The 18271-nt window shown below is 39.4% G+C and overlaps 1 protein-coding gene across 10 annotated transcripts in view; it reads right to left on the bottom strand.

The window, feature by feature from the left end:
* Positions 1 to 18271, bottom strand: part of THSD7B (thrombospondin type 1 domain containing 7B) — a 518195-nt gene that overhangs the window by 162706 nt on the left and 337218 nt on the right. For all 10 annotated transcript variants that reach the window (XM_066999216.1, XM_066999215.1, XM_013186367.3 and 7 more), the window contains 2 exons: positions 16514 to 16669; positions 14614 to 14811 (listed from right to left, as the gene is read on the bottom strand). In XM_066999216.1, the coding sequence (XP_066855317.1) occupies positions 14614 to 14811; positions 16514 to 16669 (354 nt within the window). The remainder of the gene's footprint in view (positions 1 to 14613; positions 14812 to 16513; positions 16670 to 18271) is intronic.

The following is an 18271-nucleotide window of genomic DNA, read 5'->3' as shown; positions in this document are numbered from 1 at the left end:
TCTATAGTACTTAAAATAGCTGAATTTGAAAAAGAGAGGTTTCAAAAAACGAAGCAGTCACGGCTGCCGGGCGGAGGCTGCCTCCCCCGGTGCACGCACCCACCCCGGTGGGATCGCCAGTGGGGTCGGAGCCTGGACTCGGGGCACCACCAGCCCCGCGCGTCCTCCTGGCTGTGGCAGTGGGCACGGTGCTGACAGTCGTGCCCTGGGTGCAGCCAGGTGCCCTGTGGTGGGAAAAGGATCTGGCTCCACGCAACCTCGCCCTCCAAGCCCTCATACGCCAACAGCGAGGTGGCCTTACCTGCAGGAGCTCCTGATGCCCTACCAAAAAAGCTCTGCGACCAGCCGGGCAGACCACAGGTTTGGGTGGCCCATAGTCAGAAGTTAAACGGTGAGACACCACTAAGCAACCCCACAAACATGCCTGTAGGGACAGCCACTGCCCTGTTACTGCAGCCCGTACATACAGACCCCAGGTCTCCAGGTGGCACAGGCAGCTGCAGCGCTTTCTTCCCCGGAGCCTTAGCATGACAAAAAACGGGATGCCAAAGACAACCACGTGCTTCTCTTACAGGGCTCTGCACCTCCGAGGTCTCAGCTGCTTTCACACAGCCTTCCCATCATCTTGTCTTCTCCCTCAGATTATTTCTTCCTTCCCAAAAAAAAAAAGAAAAACTTAATCTGACAAAGATGTTTGTTTGTTTGTTTTTTTCTTATTCCTCGGCCATTTCCCAGCACTGCCTCATTACAGCTCCAGCACTCACTAAAGAATTACTCTCTTCAGCCATTCTTTCTCATCCTGCTAATTTTCCCAACCATCCTCCTATTAAACTATACAAATATATTCATTTAGTAAATACCCCATTAACCAGGTCAGCATACAGTATTCACAACTTATTACAGAGCAGCGCCAAATCAGTCACAGGAGCAATTATGCAATTGTACAGCAGACAACTCGCTTTAATCTTAATATGGGGCTGAAGATGTACATGCCAATGTTCATTCACACGACTCATTCATTCCCAAGCACCGCACACCATTTGTTTTGCCCTCACTTACGCAGCTCTCTCATGTATTCTGATTTATAGGCTTTGTGAACTGCCAGAAAATATGAGCTCAGTACTTCACCTCTCATGTAAGGGATTTTGTTACTGAATGTAAGGGTGATTCGGAGTTTGCATCTCCCAGGGGGACGAAACAAAAGCTAGGCTAGATAGGCAGAATCAAGACCTAAATGTGTTTTTATCACAATGTAATGCTAAAGAACTGAAGATTCTTCCAGAATTATTAAAAATAGATGGTTGTAGAGAAAAGGAATTAGATGAGATTATGAGATGCTATAGTTTCAATAGAAGAAAAAAATCGGGTTTTAAAATCACAGCTGTATTTGAAGGTATTCATTTATTTAAGCATCTTGGGAAAACAGGTTGCCATATAATATTAACAAACAAGAATACGCTCTGTCAACTACATGCAGTACCACAGACATTTTGAAGCCCTAAATAAATAATGTATTAGAAGACCTAGCCTACTCTGAATTAATGCAAACTCCTCCGATATAAATGAACAGTAGTAGTGGAATTACTTTCCTGGGATTTAAGTCATATATAGCATTAAAAGTAAAGGCGTTAAGATACTTATTGATAGGCAAGAAACTGTTACCTCTAGATCTATGCATGCCCAGGGAGCACTCTGCTAAATTTACAGTCTCAGAGAGTTTCCAGCACAGTTACCAAATCAGTCAGCTTTATTTGTAAACAATACGAAAAAGAACAAAATGCCCTCTTGGCTCTAGTCTCTTCTGACACAGCACTAAGCACACAACAAAACAGTGCTGATGCTATTAAACGGGGGAAATCTGGTGAAACCGGGGAAAATTATTCCTTCATTTACTGGGATTTTCGCATCTGGTAAGAAAAATGGAATTTGATCTCAGGGGGTCATCTGGGTTTCTACACTGTACTACAGGCAGCTGAATCCTGTCTTCCATCTGGTTCAAGCATGGATCAACCCCTCTCTGCTGAACTGCCCAAGGTCTAGCCTGCGATTCATGAGGGCCTGCCAGTCCTGCTGGGTCATCAGAGTTTCACTACAAGAAAAAGATTTTGCATTTTATATTATATGCACATTTGCCAGTAATGAATGGAAACAACCCCAAAACCAGGGACAGAATAAGGTGCACTGCCAGAGGAGAAGTGGCAAGGAAACACAGGTGGAGCTCATGTCACCTGGAGGAGGCTCTCCCCAGAGAGCTCCCTGCTCACTTGCTACGGGCAGATAAATATTCTCACTTCTTCCCAAAAATGCCCTTTTCAATCTCTGTCTCCTGCTGGATGTAGTGCCTGGATATCCACAGACAGCACTAGCCACAGGACCAAGCCAAGAACTAATTTTTGTGATTGCTTTTTCCTCCTTGGTGATATGAAAGGAAATAGCCCTGCTCTCTGCTTGCACAGCTGTTGACCTCGTATGCATGGATGCGTTGAGTCATTCATCTCATTCCTCCCTTTTTTTTTTTTTTTTTTTTTTCCATTGGGAGGGGAGAGGGGTGGTGAAATAAATGTGTCAGCTTTAAGAACTGCGATGTATCAAAAGCATACAATATGGGAGGAGCAGGCTTCAAAACTGGGAAATGCATTCCAGTGATCTGGGATGATTCAGTTTGTAAAGAAACTCCAACTCACCTTCTTGTCAAAAGCTTTGCTCTGGCATTTACCAGCTGCCTGAAGTTAAAAAGCTAACAGGCTGTTTGTTTGAAAAGGAACTATGAAAAACCTTTTCCTCTTACTTGTTTAACTCTTCCAAACAAAGGCAATACCTAGCGTACGAGACAATTACAGACGTGCTGCATACAGACAGACAACAAGAAAAACACTGAACAATGGAGCTTTAAATTGTTCTCAGTCTCCTCAAAGAGCTAATCTTTCCCAAATCACATTCACTCCAACACTTTACAAAAGCTACCTTTTATTAAATATGAAATTCAATGCACGGATAAACAAAAGTGATAATGCAATCCATACTTAAATTAATACCCTGGCATCAAAATTATGGCAGAATTAGGAGTTTGCCCTTTTTATGGCTGTTCTTAGTCTATCATTTCTTGTCACAACTTCAGAGCTCAGTTTTGCATTTCAGGTCCACTGAACTCTTGTGTTTCTGGGTAAGCCAGGATCCATGTGAGGATCCCACAGAAATTCAGTGGGAATTCTGCCCACAAGAGAACATTAAAGAGCATTTAGGAGCCATATGCCATGGCCATTTTCCCTGCTCTGCAATTTCTCTACCATTTCATCACATTCTCCTCTTCCCATTATGACTACCTTACTAATCACAAATTGCTGCCTAATGAAGAATCCTGGCATTACAATATTTAATTAGAATTAAGTGGAAGATAAAAAAATTACAGACCAATATTCTACAGATTCAATCTCTGCAGTGCAGAACAAGCCTAAAGTTTCCATGTCCTGAATTCTTAATTAAAAGTTTGTCAAAACTTCCTATTTAAGGGAGGAGCCTTCCCCTCTGGCATCCATTAATCTCAAAACATGGAACTAAATTTGGATTTCATCAGCTCTACTCCATAAGCAGAAAGAAACCTCAAAGAAAGTGCAACACTTTAATTTTCACTCCATAGCATTCACAACTGTTGTATAAAGGTGGTGCAAATAATCATTTCTGTCCAGTATGCAATGTGCAGCACCAAAGGAAATTCAGCTACAGAAAAAGCCTTCTGTAGGGCCACACAGCAGGAAAGGATTCAATTACACAAAGAGCCCTTCTTTTTCCTCCACGAAAAGGTCTGTGGTCAGAGATCAATGTGAGAAGCTGTCTATTTAAGTTATACTCAAATTATTTCCTTACATAAACGCTGGAAGAAGCTTGCTGCTGATCCCCACAGTACAGCACACAGACATCCTCGGTTCAGCTCCCCTCCTTTGTCGAAGGAGCAGTAAACACAGAAGACCTCAGCTCTGCAGGCCGTTCCCAGCGTTTTCTCCTCCCCTGACTTCTCTGCGTCTCCCCTCTTCTCTTCCACACCCAAGCACTTCTGCAGACTGAAATGCAAGGACGCTCCCAACTCCACAACCTGCTGTTAGATACTCATTACTAAACTTGATCTCAGACCTAAAAACATACTTAATCGTTTGCAGAATCAGGCTTATTTCTTTTATATTATCAGAAAATAAATTCCTAGAATTTATACAACACTACCCAATGCAAAAGTTACGTAGCTTATTTTAAAATATTTTTTCTTTTATGGGTTATATGGTAACTTGGACTCCAGCCTACCAGATGTCACATACAGAATGCAACAAAATGTCAGTCGTTTCTTTACTCTAATGACCTTCTGCTTAGTTAAACACGTTACACTATTTTGAGTATTTCTCTTGGAATAGAAAGTCTTGGCTAAAATAATTCTGAACTGAGCATTAGACAGTTTTCTATTAAGAATAATTAAAAATAATAATAATACCAACTGTATTAAAACCTGGTTTCCTAAGGAAATTAGGATATGCCATCACGCTCTTTTTGAAACCACCCACTGATGTAAACCAAATTTGACATGGGTTTGTCTCTTAGAGATTTACTTATCTACTGATATGACTGCTAGAGAAAGTCCCAAATTATTTGCCATCACTTAAGGAAAGTCATCCGTCCTTGCTGGCTGGTCAAACACTGGCCCCCAGAATCAGGCACGTATGCAGCACCTGGCCTACCCCGTGGGATGGACTTGAACACACAAGGAGGAGCAGTGCTGGAGGGCAGCAGGATGAGAGCATGGAGGGAGAGACTGGATTATCGCCGTGGGAGGACAAAAGCTACAAGAACATGATTCTTTCCTAGTTCACTTTTTTTTCCTTTTTCATTTTTCCTTTTTTTTTTTTTATTTTTATTTTGTGACCATTTCTGCAAACTGTCACATGTCTTTTCAACATGAAGGGTTCAGAACAGATGCTTAATGGAAAAGTTCATGCCCGCGCAACCCATGCTGCGTTTTCTTACAATTTAGTTACAGGGCCCTTCAGAAAAACTGTGTGAACAGTGTCATATAAACATGCTGTAATATCTGGTTAAAGAGAAATGGCTTAAGGATGGTGTTAATACAAGAAGCTTTGAATTCATGTATCTCAAAGGGGATATTACGGACAGGAAACTAAAGCCTGAGGAAGTTTTGTGGTTTGCCCCTTGTCACAACTGTGTAAAGAGGCTCTAAAAACACCACATTAAAACCAGGTGGAAAGATCATTCATGTGAACGCTCTGAATAGCCACTGGTTATTTCCAGAGAACTCCTTTCTACACACCAAAACGATCAAGGGTAGGACTAGAGCATAAAGCACCTTAACAACTCTGCCTGGGATGAGATGGATAAAAAAAAAAAGTCATAGAGCATTCCCACTTCTTACATTCCTTAAGACTGTGAGCTCCCCGCTCTGTGTATGAGACAACACAGATATTGCCAGCTGATAGACAAGAAGTGAGGAAACTATTTGCATACGTTAAATGCTTCTTTCCTTAGTAGAAAGGCAGTGAAATCCTTAGCTACTTTTGGAACCTGTTTAGTCCCCAGAATCACAGCCATTTATGGATGAGATTCACCCTCTTCCATTCACTCCTCCTGGCAACTTCAGTCACCGCTGGGTCACAGATCCAGAATCCTGTCTTTAATTCAGCTTTTCAGATTGATCCTTCATGCCTCCTTCCTCCCCTCAAGACATATTTGCACACGGTAGTCTTCAAGTTGTCATCTACCTACTACTTAACTTTCAAATAGAGTTCAGAAAGCATCATATTTTGCTCACATCTCCCCTTTGTTGAAGTAGCGTTCCCTAAGAAATACAATAACTCTCTAAAAATAATATGAACTCAACACATACGTGAAGTTATGCTTAGTTTAAAGAAAACAACCAAACAGGAATTTTATTCTGCATGCTCTCAGCACTTGCAGCTATTTTTCTTGTTTCTCATTGAAGCAATCTGGGATTTTTTTTCTACAATATATTTTGTGAGGGGGGGGGGAAATGTTTTTTTTTTCATATTTAAAAAAATAATGATATATATGTACAGTTATAAAACAGAATACAGAGATACAGTAACCTTATTTCAGTGTTGTAACTGAAAGATTAGAGTCAAATTCAATAAAGACTCCCTCGATATTGAAAAATAGCACTCTTTAAATAAATAGTTAATTTTAGTTAAATTTGCAATAGCCTACTCTATAAATATTAATCCTTCTATACGGTTTCTTCAAACCTCTTGTGTACCAGACTCACCGGTCACTCACACATGCCATGCTCTTTAGGTAACCTTTACCACAAACTCAGATCAACTTATGTCAAACTCATTCCCTAACATTTAGAGCATAAAAGGGCAATACAAATCTTAAAGTAATGAGTGATGTTTATGTTTTTCTTAATGTTATAATTTCCATTTCTGAAAGGGCGACCTTGAACCTTTGTTCCAAATCTACAGGTGTTATGAGCTCAGGTTCACCAAAAAAAAATAAAAAAGAAAAAGAATCAGCACCTGCTGCTCTGTCTCACTAATGCAAGCAGGAGCTGGATCTTTGAAATCCCATCTCCTCCCTGCTGAAACAGCCATAGGGAAGAAATGGCCTTTGCCCGCACCATTTTAACACCGCTCTGAAGTCTTGAAAAACATCTTTTAGAGACATTACGTATGAAAAAGGAGCACTAGATACTGAAAAGAATCAAGGTTTTGCATAGAAATTCATCCGAGGGCATACTGCAGACCACAAGCTCACACTTACCTCAGCCAGCACTGAAAAAATATTTTCACAGGTAGCTGCAATACTTTATATTGACAAGCACAGGGAGGATGAAAGCTGCCTATATCCCTAATCAACTCGACTGGTATCTCTGTCTGCCAACTATACAGAGCTGAAGTCACCACTGGATACCGATTATAGCTGCCTTCTGGATGACTGACACGAAGCGCGCTGCCAGGATTTGAAAGGCACAGCCACAGTTCAGCTGGAAACCGTGCAACATATTTGCATTTAAGGATAAAGAAAATTAATCAAAGTATGTTTGAGTTTATCCTCTAGATTCAAGCCCACAACCAGCCCATCCAGCTTTCCACCATTAGATATGTCACCCTGTATTTTAGCACAATATGCCTGACTCTAGGACACAGATATTTATGCAAATACAACTACAAGATTTGTTTATAGACTTTTCGGTTTCTGTCTTCACTGGCTTGGGGTCCATATGTTTGCTACAATCTTGAATGAATTTTAAGATCATTAGTGTGACTAAGCAAAGTTCTTAAATTCCAGCAACTTACCCTAAAATTAATCTAAAGCCGATCTGTTTCTTTTGCAGACATCAGTTTCAGTAGAGGATGCAAAGGCAGTAAATTCAGTGGAATCCATGGCGGTGTCAGTCTGCAAACTGTTGATGCACCAATGCAGGTCACAATCTGCATTTTGTCTTTCTAAATGTTTCCAGGAGGAGACATCAAATATTTGGCACAGAACCAGCAGCAGCAAGGTAAGGCTTGATGGAGGTAACCGTATCTGCTCTACCTGGCTCGTAAACAACCGGTCTGCTCAAAGGGCACATCAATCTTAATGACTACCAAAAAAAATGAAAAATGGGTCTCAATTCTATTGAGCAAGCCATTCTCCAGGATTTCTGAAACACTCATAATACTCATCAGCCTTTCGACTACAGTGTAATCTGTTCCTTCCATTATGGTTGCAAAATGAGAAGTGTAGATCGTAGTTGCTAGAAGGCCCTGCACATTGCCTTTTAGGATTTGTGTATCTAGCAGTCAGTAAAACATACTGCTTGGGGATCAACAGCTCCAGTGACTGGGTACAGCGGGGTACGTTCACAACCAAAGAATGAGAAAATTGGTGCAGAAGGCTTAGCCCCACAGCAGTAATGGAACCTGTGGGCTTAGAAGAGCTGGTACCAATTGTATTGGTTGTGTGTGCAGGTGTGTTGGGCAACTAGATGATTTACCCTTCCTTACAGAATAAATCCAAATCTTACACCTGAAAAGTTGTCACACCTCCAGTCTGCATTTACATGAATAGACTCACAGAACATCCTGAGTTGGAAAGAACCCACGAGGATCCTCAAGTCCAACTCCTGGCTCCACAAAGGATCACCCAAAATCTCTCTATTGTGTTGTGTTGATGGACAAAACGTATCAATGTAGATTTAAGATCTTATTCTGATAGGTCAGAAAGAACTTATTTAAAACTTACTTGCAATAAATTTAACGCAGTAAATCATCTTTTTTTTTTTTTTTCTGAGAAATTAAGCAGCCTGCCAATCCATTCTATGTTGTAAACCCATTACATCGTGGAAAATCAAAAATTCTCCCCAGGTGACAATTTGGCTTTGCTCAGATTTATGTTAAAACAACTTTTCAGAGAGCTTCATGTGCTGAACCAGGAATAAAACTAGGCATCTCCTCTACCTGCGGCATCTTCCTTCTGAAGGATTCAAGCAAAGCTGTCATGGATGTCCCAGCCTCCCATGACGGTGTGTATCAAGCAGCACACACATCGCAGGCTCTTTGGACACAAATTCTTAGGGACCAATGGACTCAATGCAATTGAACTGTAAGTATAGACAGGTAACTGAACACAGCAATATTAATATTCTACCCCAAAGAGTCTTCAGCTTCCGTAAGTGCAGAGCTTCACTGTCAAGCTCTGGCAGAACATAATATTGGATCTTAAAATAACACTGCTTTGATTACCTTACTTCCCTTTACTCTTCGCTTGAATTCCAACAGGATTTCAGTGTCTGCTCTGTCAATAGAGCCGTGTGAATAATGGATTTCTGTTTGGGCACTGAACCAAAAAAAAAAAAAAAAAAAGGAGAAGGAAGAAAACTGCTTTAAGTGGACTGAAAAGAGTGGAGGAAGATTTAAGGGAAAAAAAATGTAATTTCAAGATGTGAAATGCTTGTTTAATCTAAAAGGAATATTTTGCTTTTATATTATTTAACATCCTCTCTTAAAAATATTTTATTGTTTCAGACTTGGTCTATTTCATTTACAAAAAAAGCAAACATATTTAATTCAAAAAAAAAAATCTGTAGAAAACATTCTGACTCCCTGAAATATTGTTCTCAAATTTTACAGATGAAACTTGAAATTTGGTAATAGAGGTATTTCACCCCCAACATGCACTTTTTTTCAGTAGACTTCAATGCTTAAGGAAAAAAAAAAGATCTCCTCAGCAAGTGCCACATTCCAGATACTGACTGCCCAGAACCAAAGAGATCACATAGATGAACAAGACAGCTGTCATATTTAAAAGACAGGTTAAGCAGGACTGCCTGAACAGCAGCAGAAGCTGGTAAAGAAGCAGTTTTCTGTTCAAAAGCAAGAGCAGCGATAGCCCTGAAAGGCTGCTGAACATCCTTATTTTGTGTGTTTCTTCTATTCACCAGCTCCAGTGAAGATGCTGTTTTTGTTAGTACCAGGAAAAGAAAAACAAAGGTTCAATCATCCAGTGTAACAGTGTTCCAATGAAGACGACTCGTATTCTACTTCACAACGATTTATGCTCATGAATGCTCTTTTCTGCTGCTGGTACAGCCCCATGTCTGGCACTGCCGAAGCTCAGTGAGTCAGGGCTCAGATGATGGATGCTGCCCCCTTTGCACAGACAACTACTGCACCTTAAAGCCAGTAGGTTATTGCAGCTATTAACAATCTCATTGAGAATGCTTACTAAAAAATCTTGCCACCGTGTCAGCTCCAACAGCATCGTGCTTTATTTCTAAGCTACCACCGTGGCAAATCATCTGCCTCAGGGTGGTTTGCCCCTTAAAGCCAGGAGTCCCAGGGCCCGCTACTTATTACTCTGGGTCCAGTACCTGCACCGTATTACCACTCCATGCACTCTGCATGACTAGTAGACCGATTATTTGCAACTGTATTAAATACTTTCATCAAAGGCAAAACAACTCTGCAACTTAAATTCCCACAAAACAACCAGATACCCAAGCTAATAGCATAGAAAGGAATGGCAAATGCTCAGCAGCTCTGAACTACTAGATCCTTGTTTCCTTCTAATCTAAATTACACTCGTTTGATTTAGTAACTAGAAGTAGAGTAAAACAACCTTAATCCGGTAAAATCAGACTACCTTTTTACCCAGATTACTCCACTTTGCTGATCTAATAATTTCTGATTAAAACAATTAATACTTTACGTATAAACTATTTCTTTGTATTATTATTATTATTATTTAGACATTAGGTTGTTCACTATAACTGAGAAATCAACTTTGTTATGAATTGTTCTTTTGGCAGGTATCAGAACAAGCAGAAACAAATTAATAACTGATGACATGGGGTTTACAACAAAACAGATTCAGAATAATAACATTTTACGATTCTTTCAAGAGCATTGCTACTAGTTGAGATTTAGCTTACGGTATTGTAAGAAACGTTTATAAAACGCTTGAAAAACGAATTGTTGTTTTTTATGAGTCATGCTTGTTATTTCATGAATGTATTGTAGCTCCTTTTACATATGTTCCCAGTGCAACCAGGCATACTCCTCACCACAATCACTGCTGTGTTCACAACCTACGTGAATATAAAGTGCATTTCTAAAAATCACAGTTTGGTTCAACATTTGTCTTGTTTCCATCTATTTATGTAATATTAATACTGTAATATAGATTAAAAAAATGATAAAAAAAAAAGGTTCCCAAATTCCTCCACCAGACTGAACCAAACAACGTTTATATGTTAATTCTAATTGTCTGTCTTAGCATCTTAATTAAAAGATTGGGAAACTACCTATCAAGGTACACCAGCTCCTGTCCATTAACTTTCTTCTGCTGACCCCAGGCCAAATCCTGCTGTCTAGTATTATTTTCAGCTTTCTGCTCACCGCTACCACCTTGCATTCCCTTTGTCTCACCATACACAAGATGCCTGCAGATACCACAAAGACATAAGGAGCAGAGCATATAAAAGATGATTTTGGTTGTTGTCTTCCAAAAATGAAGCAAAATACGTTTTGGCTGCTGTCGAATTGCATTCTAAAATGAGAAAGTTTTGACCACGTTCATGGTTTTGCATCTACTGAACAATAATATTTGAGGACAACAAGTGAACTGGAAACTTTTCAGAGTTATTTTCATCTGGTCAATGCACAGAAATGTTTGTCACTTGTAATCAAGACTGACCAAATGTAAATGTCAAATAATTGCAGCTATCCGATCAAGAAGAATACATTGATTGTTCATTGACTGTTCAATTGATCAACTTTAAACAACTAAGATCACTAATAATTCATAGGTTGTTTGTGAATACAAAAAAAATCTTAAATACATTCTTTGATCTCAAGGATACAGTTACAAAGTCTAATCTGCAGTACCATCATCCATTTTCCTGTATTATTCTTTTGGATGCACTGATTTCCCCAAAGTACCCATTATTCTTCACTAACTAAATAAAAGAACACCTTTCTGAAAAAAAATATTTGGAAGAAGCATGCAATATAGGTCTTTCCCATTTTACATATTATTTCACTGCATCCTTTTTACTACACTATTGCCTTCTGATGCTACAGAAGAGCCACACTGAAGGGATATGGACCTAGAGTTTCTCACAAGTATCACACATGTTCAGTAGCTTAACAGAGATTTCAGACCTTATGAGATGGGAGCAGACAGACACCTTACAATCACAAAATGAGACAATCATGGTCTGCTCATTCCTTCCACATCCTCATCTATGCTAGCTGCTCCAAATCACAAATGATAGACTCCAGCTACTCCATGAAAGGATCTGTACATAGTATAGCCCTATAGCCCCATGGAGACACTTTCACTATGGACCCTATCAACAGGGATTTAAGAAACATCAACAACAAAATCATTTTTGCATCTCTAGACTAAGTGGAAGTAGAAGTGCTAAGTCACAGAAATTCCCACAAGCCCATACAAGCAGATAATGCTTCGACAGAGTGAGCTGGCATCACAAGTGTGGAACAGATGTGGCATCGGACAGGCATTGGGGTGACCAGAAATGGGACAGATTAGAGCCTTGTTAACTTTAACTTTTTTTTTTTTTTAACTTTAACTTGCCTTGTTAACTTTACCCACTGTCCAGCAACATACATCAGAGATCAAGATATACTTCCAAGCCCCACCTTGCTGGAGGTAAGTTTAGGTCAACAGGATCCCACAGGTTACACCTACAGCAGCATGGGAGGCCTTAGTGAAAAACATGGCCAGCTCCCTCCCACTGCAGTCAACACAATTAAGGCTCATTTTTGGCGAGGGAAGAAACCGTCTCTTCATGAAAAAGGCCTCACGCTGTGGAAAGCAGCATGCAACAGCACGGCATCACACAGCAGAGCACGGGCTCATGAAGGATGTGTGCTCACAGCCACACTGGGAATGGTGGGAGAGGAGGAGACGAGCGAGGGCAAGAAACCGCGATGCCATGCTGTTCTGCAGTAGGGCTGACAAATGGCACCGACACATCTGCTGCTTTCATCTTCTGAAGTAGAGGTGAACTAACACACTGCAACAAGAGCAAGAGAGCATCATGCCAAGAAGTCTGGCATTTATATGAAAATAAAGGTATCTTGCAGGGAGCGATATAAAGAAGAACCTAAGTATCCTAATCAACATAACGCAGGCTCAAATGAACTTTGTTGTTAAGATGAGATACATTGGATTTTGTCATTTAACAGCGTCCAAAAAGTGTATTTTTGTCTTTTCATCTCTTTAGGCATTCACTGGGAATACTGAGCAACCACGCTAAGCATAGATGACAATGGATAAATGACTGAATTTTAGGATACAGCATTGAATTCTGCAAAAGGCGCTTAAGTAAATGAAAATATCAACACACAAAGCAGCTACCCTAAATGCTTTCTCCACGGCAGTTGCTTGCACAGAATTTGGACTTCTATATAAATGCTAAGCATAAGCACAGTCTTTATGTTATTTTACCCATAACTGATTTGTCTTACAGTTTCCCATGACTCCCTGTTGGCTTCCCACTACCTATTAGCCAACTATGCCAGGCAAAACACTTTGTACAGTTCTGCTGCTTACTCCAGCTTTTACCCAAGAAAATGATCACGTGTATGTGTCAATGTTTGCTTTGGGGTGGCAGGGCAGGAAGAATGTCCTGACATTGCTATTTGGTAACTAGAACATGCACAGAGTAATGAAAGTGAAAAAGAGACTTACAATATCTTTCTGAACAATTAAATGCAGAAGAGACACTTCAAAGGCATGGCTTCTTAAAGATCATAGCCACAGAGAACAGTTTGATCAGAGATCAATGGGCATCTGCCACATTATATTCTTTCCTTCTGAGTCTCAAGTTGGTGCACAGAAATGGATGTTGGCACAGTTTTAACAGTGCGAAGTGCGTGGTGCTCCTCAGCAGTACAAGGCTCCATCTGCACACATCACTGCAGGACTGGACCTACAGTTACGATCACACAACTGAAGAGACCACTCAGAGTTCAGAGACAGCTCTCTTCTCTCTAGTTTATTCTGGCTAGGTCATTTTTACAACAGTTGAAGATTTTGCCCCATTTCCACAAACTTGCAAGACAACCACATGGATTTTTAATTTATTTCAGAGGAATCTTTAGTCTTTGGACAAAACAGCCATAATTTAATTCTGCCAGATTCCATTGACTCGTAAATGACACACTGTTTTTCACCAATTGCCAATTAACCCCTCTTGTTATCAACTTGAAATTGTTTCTTGTGATCAGCCTGAGCACCACATAAAATAATTCTCCATCTCAGATATAAAATTAGGCTCTGAATTTCCATGATTTTGCCACTTTTGAGATGACAGTAGAGTCTAACTTCAAAATTGCGCTCCATGTAATTGAATCTAAAGATCTGACAACACTGACCTTATCAAGAAATGAAACTTCTGGCTGAAGTTCAAACCATGTACGAGAAATTGGCTCTTGCTGGTTGTTTGTAAACGTCATATAAAAATGTACTTATTCATTATTAACAACTTGTAAACTGCAGGTCTCAAACTGCTGTCAAGTGAGTAAAGCATTACTTATTGCCACCATTTCATTTAGATTCTTGTATTAATTTTAACAGCACAATTGAGCATTCCACATTCCTTCATATCATGGCAAGTGGGTTGTTATAAAAAGACAAACTGCATGCTGAAAACTGAGGACAGAAGTAATGTAAAGAGCCAGATTCATTTTGTTACTGTGTACATGGTGCTGCTGGCCTCAGTGACAGCCCTACTTTTGCACAACATGTGAAAAAAAATACTCTAGTGAAAAAAGTATTCTAGTGAAAAAAAGTATTCTAGGGAGAACCAAGCCATTGGTATCACACTGTTGTCACATGGAAGAGGTACACTGTAGGCCAAAGGGACAAAACATGAGCTCTACTGGTGAGACATCTCATTTAGAATAAAATAGACCAGAGGCTCCAAGCAAAATACCAGGTAACATTAGCACTGGTGATCACCACAGTCAACTCAGAAATCTGGAGGTTTCAAAAAAATTCAGCAGGAAGCAGTTGGAAATAATTTTCACTGCTCTTCAGACAAAATCTATTTTAAAGGGAAGCTTTAAAGATGACGCCATTACCTACCTTTCTTGTTCTTGCATACAGTTTTCAGGATGCGGTTTCCAAGTCCACATTCTCCATGGTCAGTCACACATATTCCTTCTGAAATAATCCACTCGTAACATGCTGGGTCTTCACAAGGAATAGATTCCACTAGATGTGGACAACCCGCTGAAGGGCCTACAGGATCCATAATTACATGCCTTTGTCTCATTCTAAAGCCTGGAAAATAGAAAGTGAATTAACTGGACAACTGCACAAAAATATTTATACCAAAAATTTAGTAGAAAGAGGACTACGTATGGTATCTGGAACTGGAGGAAATAAAGACTAACAATAGAACAACACTTGCAACTATTTAATTGACTGTGATGGTATCTGGCTGGATTTCCCACAGTCTGGGCATGCAATAGAATCCAAAAAATCCAATAGAATTCCAACAAGCCCCATATTTTTCATATTTCTTTTTTCATTTTAATCAACATTAGTTAAAAAGACACATCCAAAACAAAGAATTAGCTATTGAGGCATATATTAATGTAATAATAAAATTGAGATAAGAGAGAGAAATAGTAAAGAAGCTGAAGATATAAATGACATCTATACTCTGCCTGGGAATCCACTACTGACAAAACTTGTTTTAAAATACAACAGAGCAGTTTACTACGAAATTAGTATTCTGCCTTATGAAGGTATAAGGATTTCTGATACATAATGCATATCAGACCTCTTTGAAATGATATTCTATTAAATTGGTAGATTCAAATGTAAAGTGGAAGAAAAAGGTTACAGAAATAATGAAAAAATTGATTACATAATCTACCTCCTTCTGAATAAAACCAAAAGTCAGGTTGCTGTATAAAATGCAGAACTAATGGCAAGTACCTTTCAGCACGTTTTGTTATGTAAATGACAATTATTATAAAGGCAGAAGAAAATGGGTGGTGGTCTTTCCTATGACAGTGTCTCAGATATTGGGCAAATATACAGCATTAGTGGAGGCCACATAGAAATGCCTTAGAACATGAAACAGAAAAGAAAATGAAAAATAAAACATTCCCACAAAATACAACAGACCAAACTTCCACCATTCTCACATCAGCAAAAACAAATCAGTCAAAACAATTTTAGAATGTTCTTTTTTCATTTTAAAACAATTTAAAAATGAAATGAATTTTGCAAACCTTTATATTTAGAAATATTTATATTAATTCTTTGTCATTTGAAACACTCTGAAGAGCTCAAGTCACTTTAAAAACTTATGTTGTTTTCAGAACAGTGTAATTTCCAAATAATAATATTCATTCCCTGACACGACTCCAGCGGTAATGTTTCCAGCTTTCATTGTAAAGGAAGGAAAGGCTCTGCAATGAATCTCAAAGTGTTGCAGCAAACGGCATGTATTCTGGGCTATTAAGATCGAGGGGATATTAATAGGTATTTGCATACTCCTCTTCCAGGAGCTGAAACCAAACCCAGAACAACCTCTTGGCTCAGCCTGAACTGCAACATGGCAGAGCTATGGGATACAGCTCAGTCCTGAGTCCCTTCATCCTCACGCCAGTATTCCCCTTGAGCCCAGCCACTCAGCAGGACTTCTGAAGGAGATGGGAGAGAGACACCCTCACACCCTGGAGGTCTGCAGTTGCTATCCCAAGAAATCCTCCCTTTCTACAAGTTCAGTGCAGGAAAAAAGAATCTAAATCCATTTTTTCTTTCAAGAATAACTGCAAAAAGCTTTTACAGGTCTTATTCCAGTCCTGTATGCACATCTAAGAGCTCCATCCTATGTTAACTTAAAAACACATACATTAAGGTCCCAATGTGGAATTTGACACCACTGCTTTTGCAAAGTTATCATAACATTCCATTTCACATTTTTGATTCCAGAATGCTGCAAGGAACATGTAAGAGTAGCCCTTACCTCTTCTCCCCTGGTGGTCCTGGCAGTTTTCAGGAAGGCAGGGGCCCCACACCGACCAGGCAGACACCTCGCACTCAGACGGACACGGCAGGTTACACAGCTGGGAGGCTGAGGGAGCAGGACCCAGGCAGAACTTCCCATCAACTGGTCTACTAACTAAGGAGAAAATGAAAGAAAAAGAAAAAGAAAAAAAAAGGAGAAAAAAATAGGAAAAAAAAAAAAGAGTCTAATTTTACCTTGACCAACGCACAGAGCTCCAGAGTTTACTGGTGGCTTTAGCTTCTGAAAAACCACCCTAATGCACTGCTTTTTGCATGTCTTAACTCCCAGATCAAAAAGTTAATCTTCTGTTCAGCAAGGCACTTAGTTTTATCTAAATCATCCATATTCAGCAGGCCAATTTTAGACTATGCTTAATGGAAAATCGGTGATAAATTCAGTGCTGATTTTCTACAGTGCCAGAACAACAGACTGGAATCTATTCTCCTGCATTTATACACAAGGAGACCTCTTCATACCGAAGAGAAAAATGAATAAGAAGGGAATCCAAAAAGCTCACATTGGGAGCAATTGGGAAGCAGGCAAAGGCAGATGAAGGAAAGTCTGAGCACAGGGATATGATTGCATATCCATCACCTTCAGGAGCACAAGCACTTTTGGATTGAAGACTAAATCCAGACCTTCACATCTTCTTCATCTGCTTTCAAAAAACAAATGAGCAGCGCTCTCCGTTTCTTCCACACACACATTCAGAAAGAGACTTTCCCACTTGGCAGTAGAGATGTTCATTTTAATTGCCTCCATCCAAGGAAGGCATGGATCAGCTGCGCAGTTCTCCAGACTTCTGCATCCAGGAGACAAGCTGATCTCAAACTCTACCGCGTATTGGTTTTGATGATATTGACAACAAATTTGGAAAGCTGACTCCTTTTGTACTTTCATTTATCACATGAGATTTCTACTTCCAATTAACATCTCTTGTCTTTTTATTTGGGGTTGGGGCAGGAAGGAAAAGAAGGGAGAAGGCTTAAATCTATCTTCTGAGTCATTATACAACACTGCATTTTAATTACATGATGGGCTGACTTTGGCTTTCTCTTTAGATAAGCCAGTATCAAAACAGTCTTTCAAAAGGCAAAGGCTTGTCCAAGTTTACTCTGCTACGGTATTACCAAACCTTCGTTAATTTTTATTGCTATTGAGTGTGCTATATGCTCCTTTTTTTTTTTAAAGTCCATTTTTCTTTGCTTCCATGCATGGAACTCACTGGAAAAGAATTTATAAAAATATGTCCAATATATGTATAATCTTTTCTTTTTTTTGATACTTTACCGTTTTCTTTAAAATAAAATCCTTTGAATCCTTTTTTCTTTTAAACACACGAATTCACTGCTCAAAATCCCAATAAATGTTTATTTACAAGTCCTGAAGTTGAGATTTAAGACCAATATCAGTGCTTATGATTCCAACTCATCAGAATAACAGGACTAAACAACAGCTGTGATTTAATTCTAACCTGAAAGATAACCCATTAGTAAAAAAAAGACCACTTTCTGAATGATTTTTGAGACACTCTACAGCCTTTGACATGTTCATTTAGAGATTACAACATGGCATAAATCCAATTCATCTGAATGCTAACATAAGCACAACTTTTCTAGAGACCATGCAAGGGGAGTGACAGACAGAATGAGATAAATATTAGACTTTTAAGGATAAGAGGATGCATCTTACAAAGAAGTCTCATGCATGGCTTAA

This window comes from Anser cygnoides, chromosome 6 (assembly GCF_040182565.1).
Source record: "Anser cygnoides isolate HZ-2024a breed goose chromosome 6, Taihu_goose_T2T_genome, whole genome shotgun sequence".
In the NCBI taxonomy this organism is placed as follows: Eukaryota; Metazoa; Chordata; class Aves; order Anseriformes; family Anatidae; genus Anser; species Anser cygnoides.
Note: the sequence above shows the minus strand (reverse complement) of the source record. Positions and strands in the feature narration are given on the sequence as shown.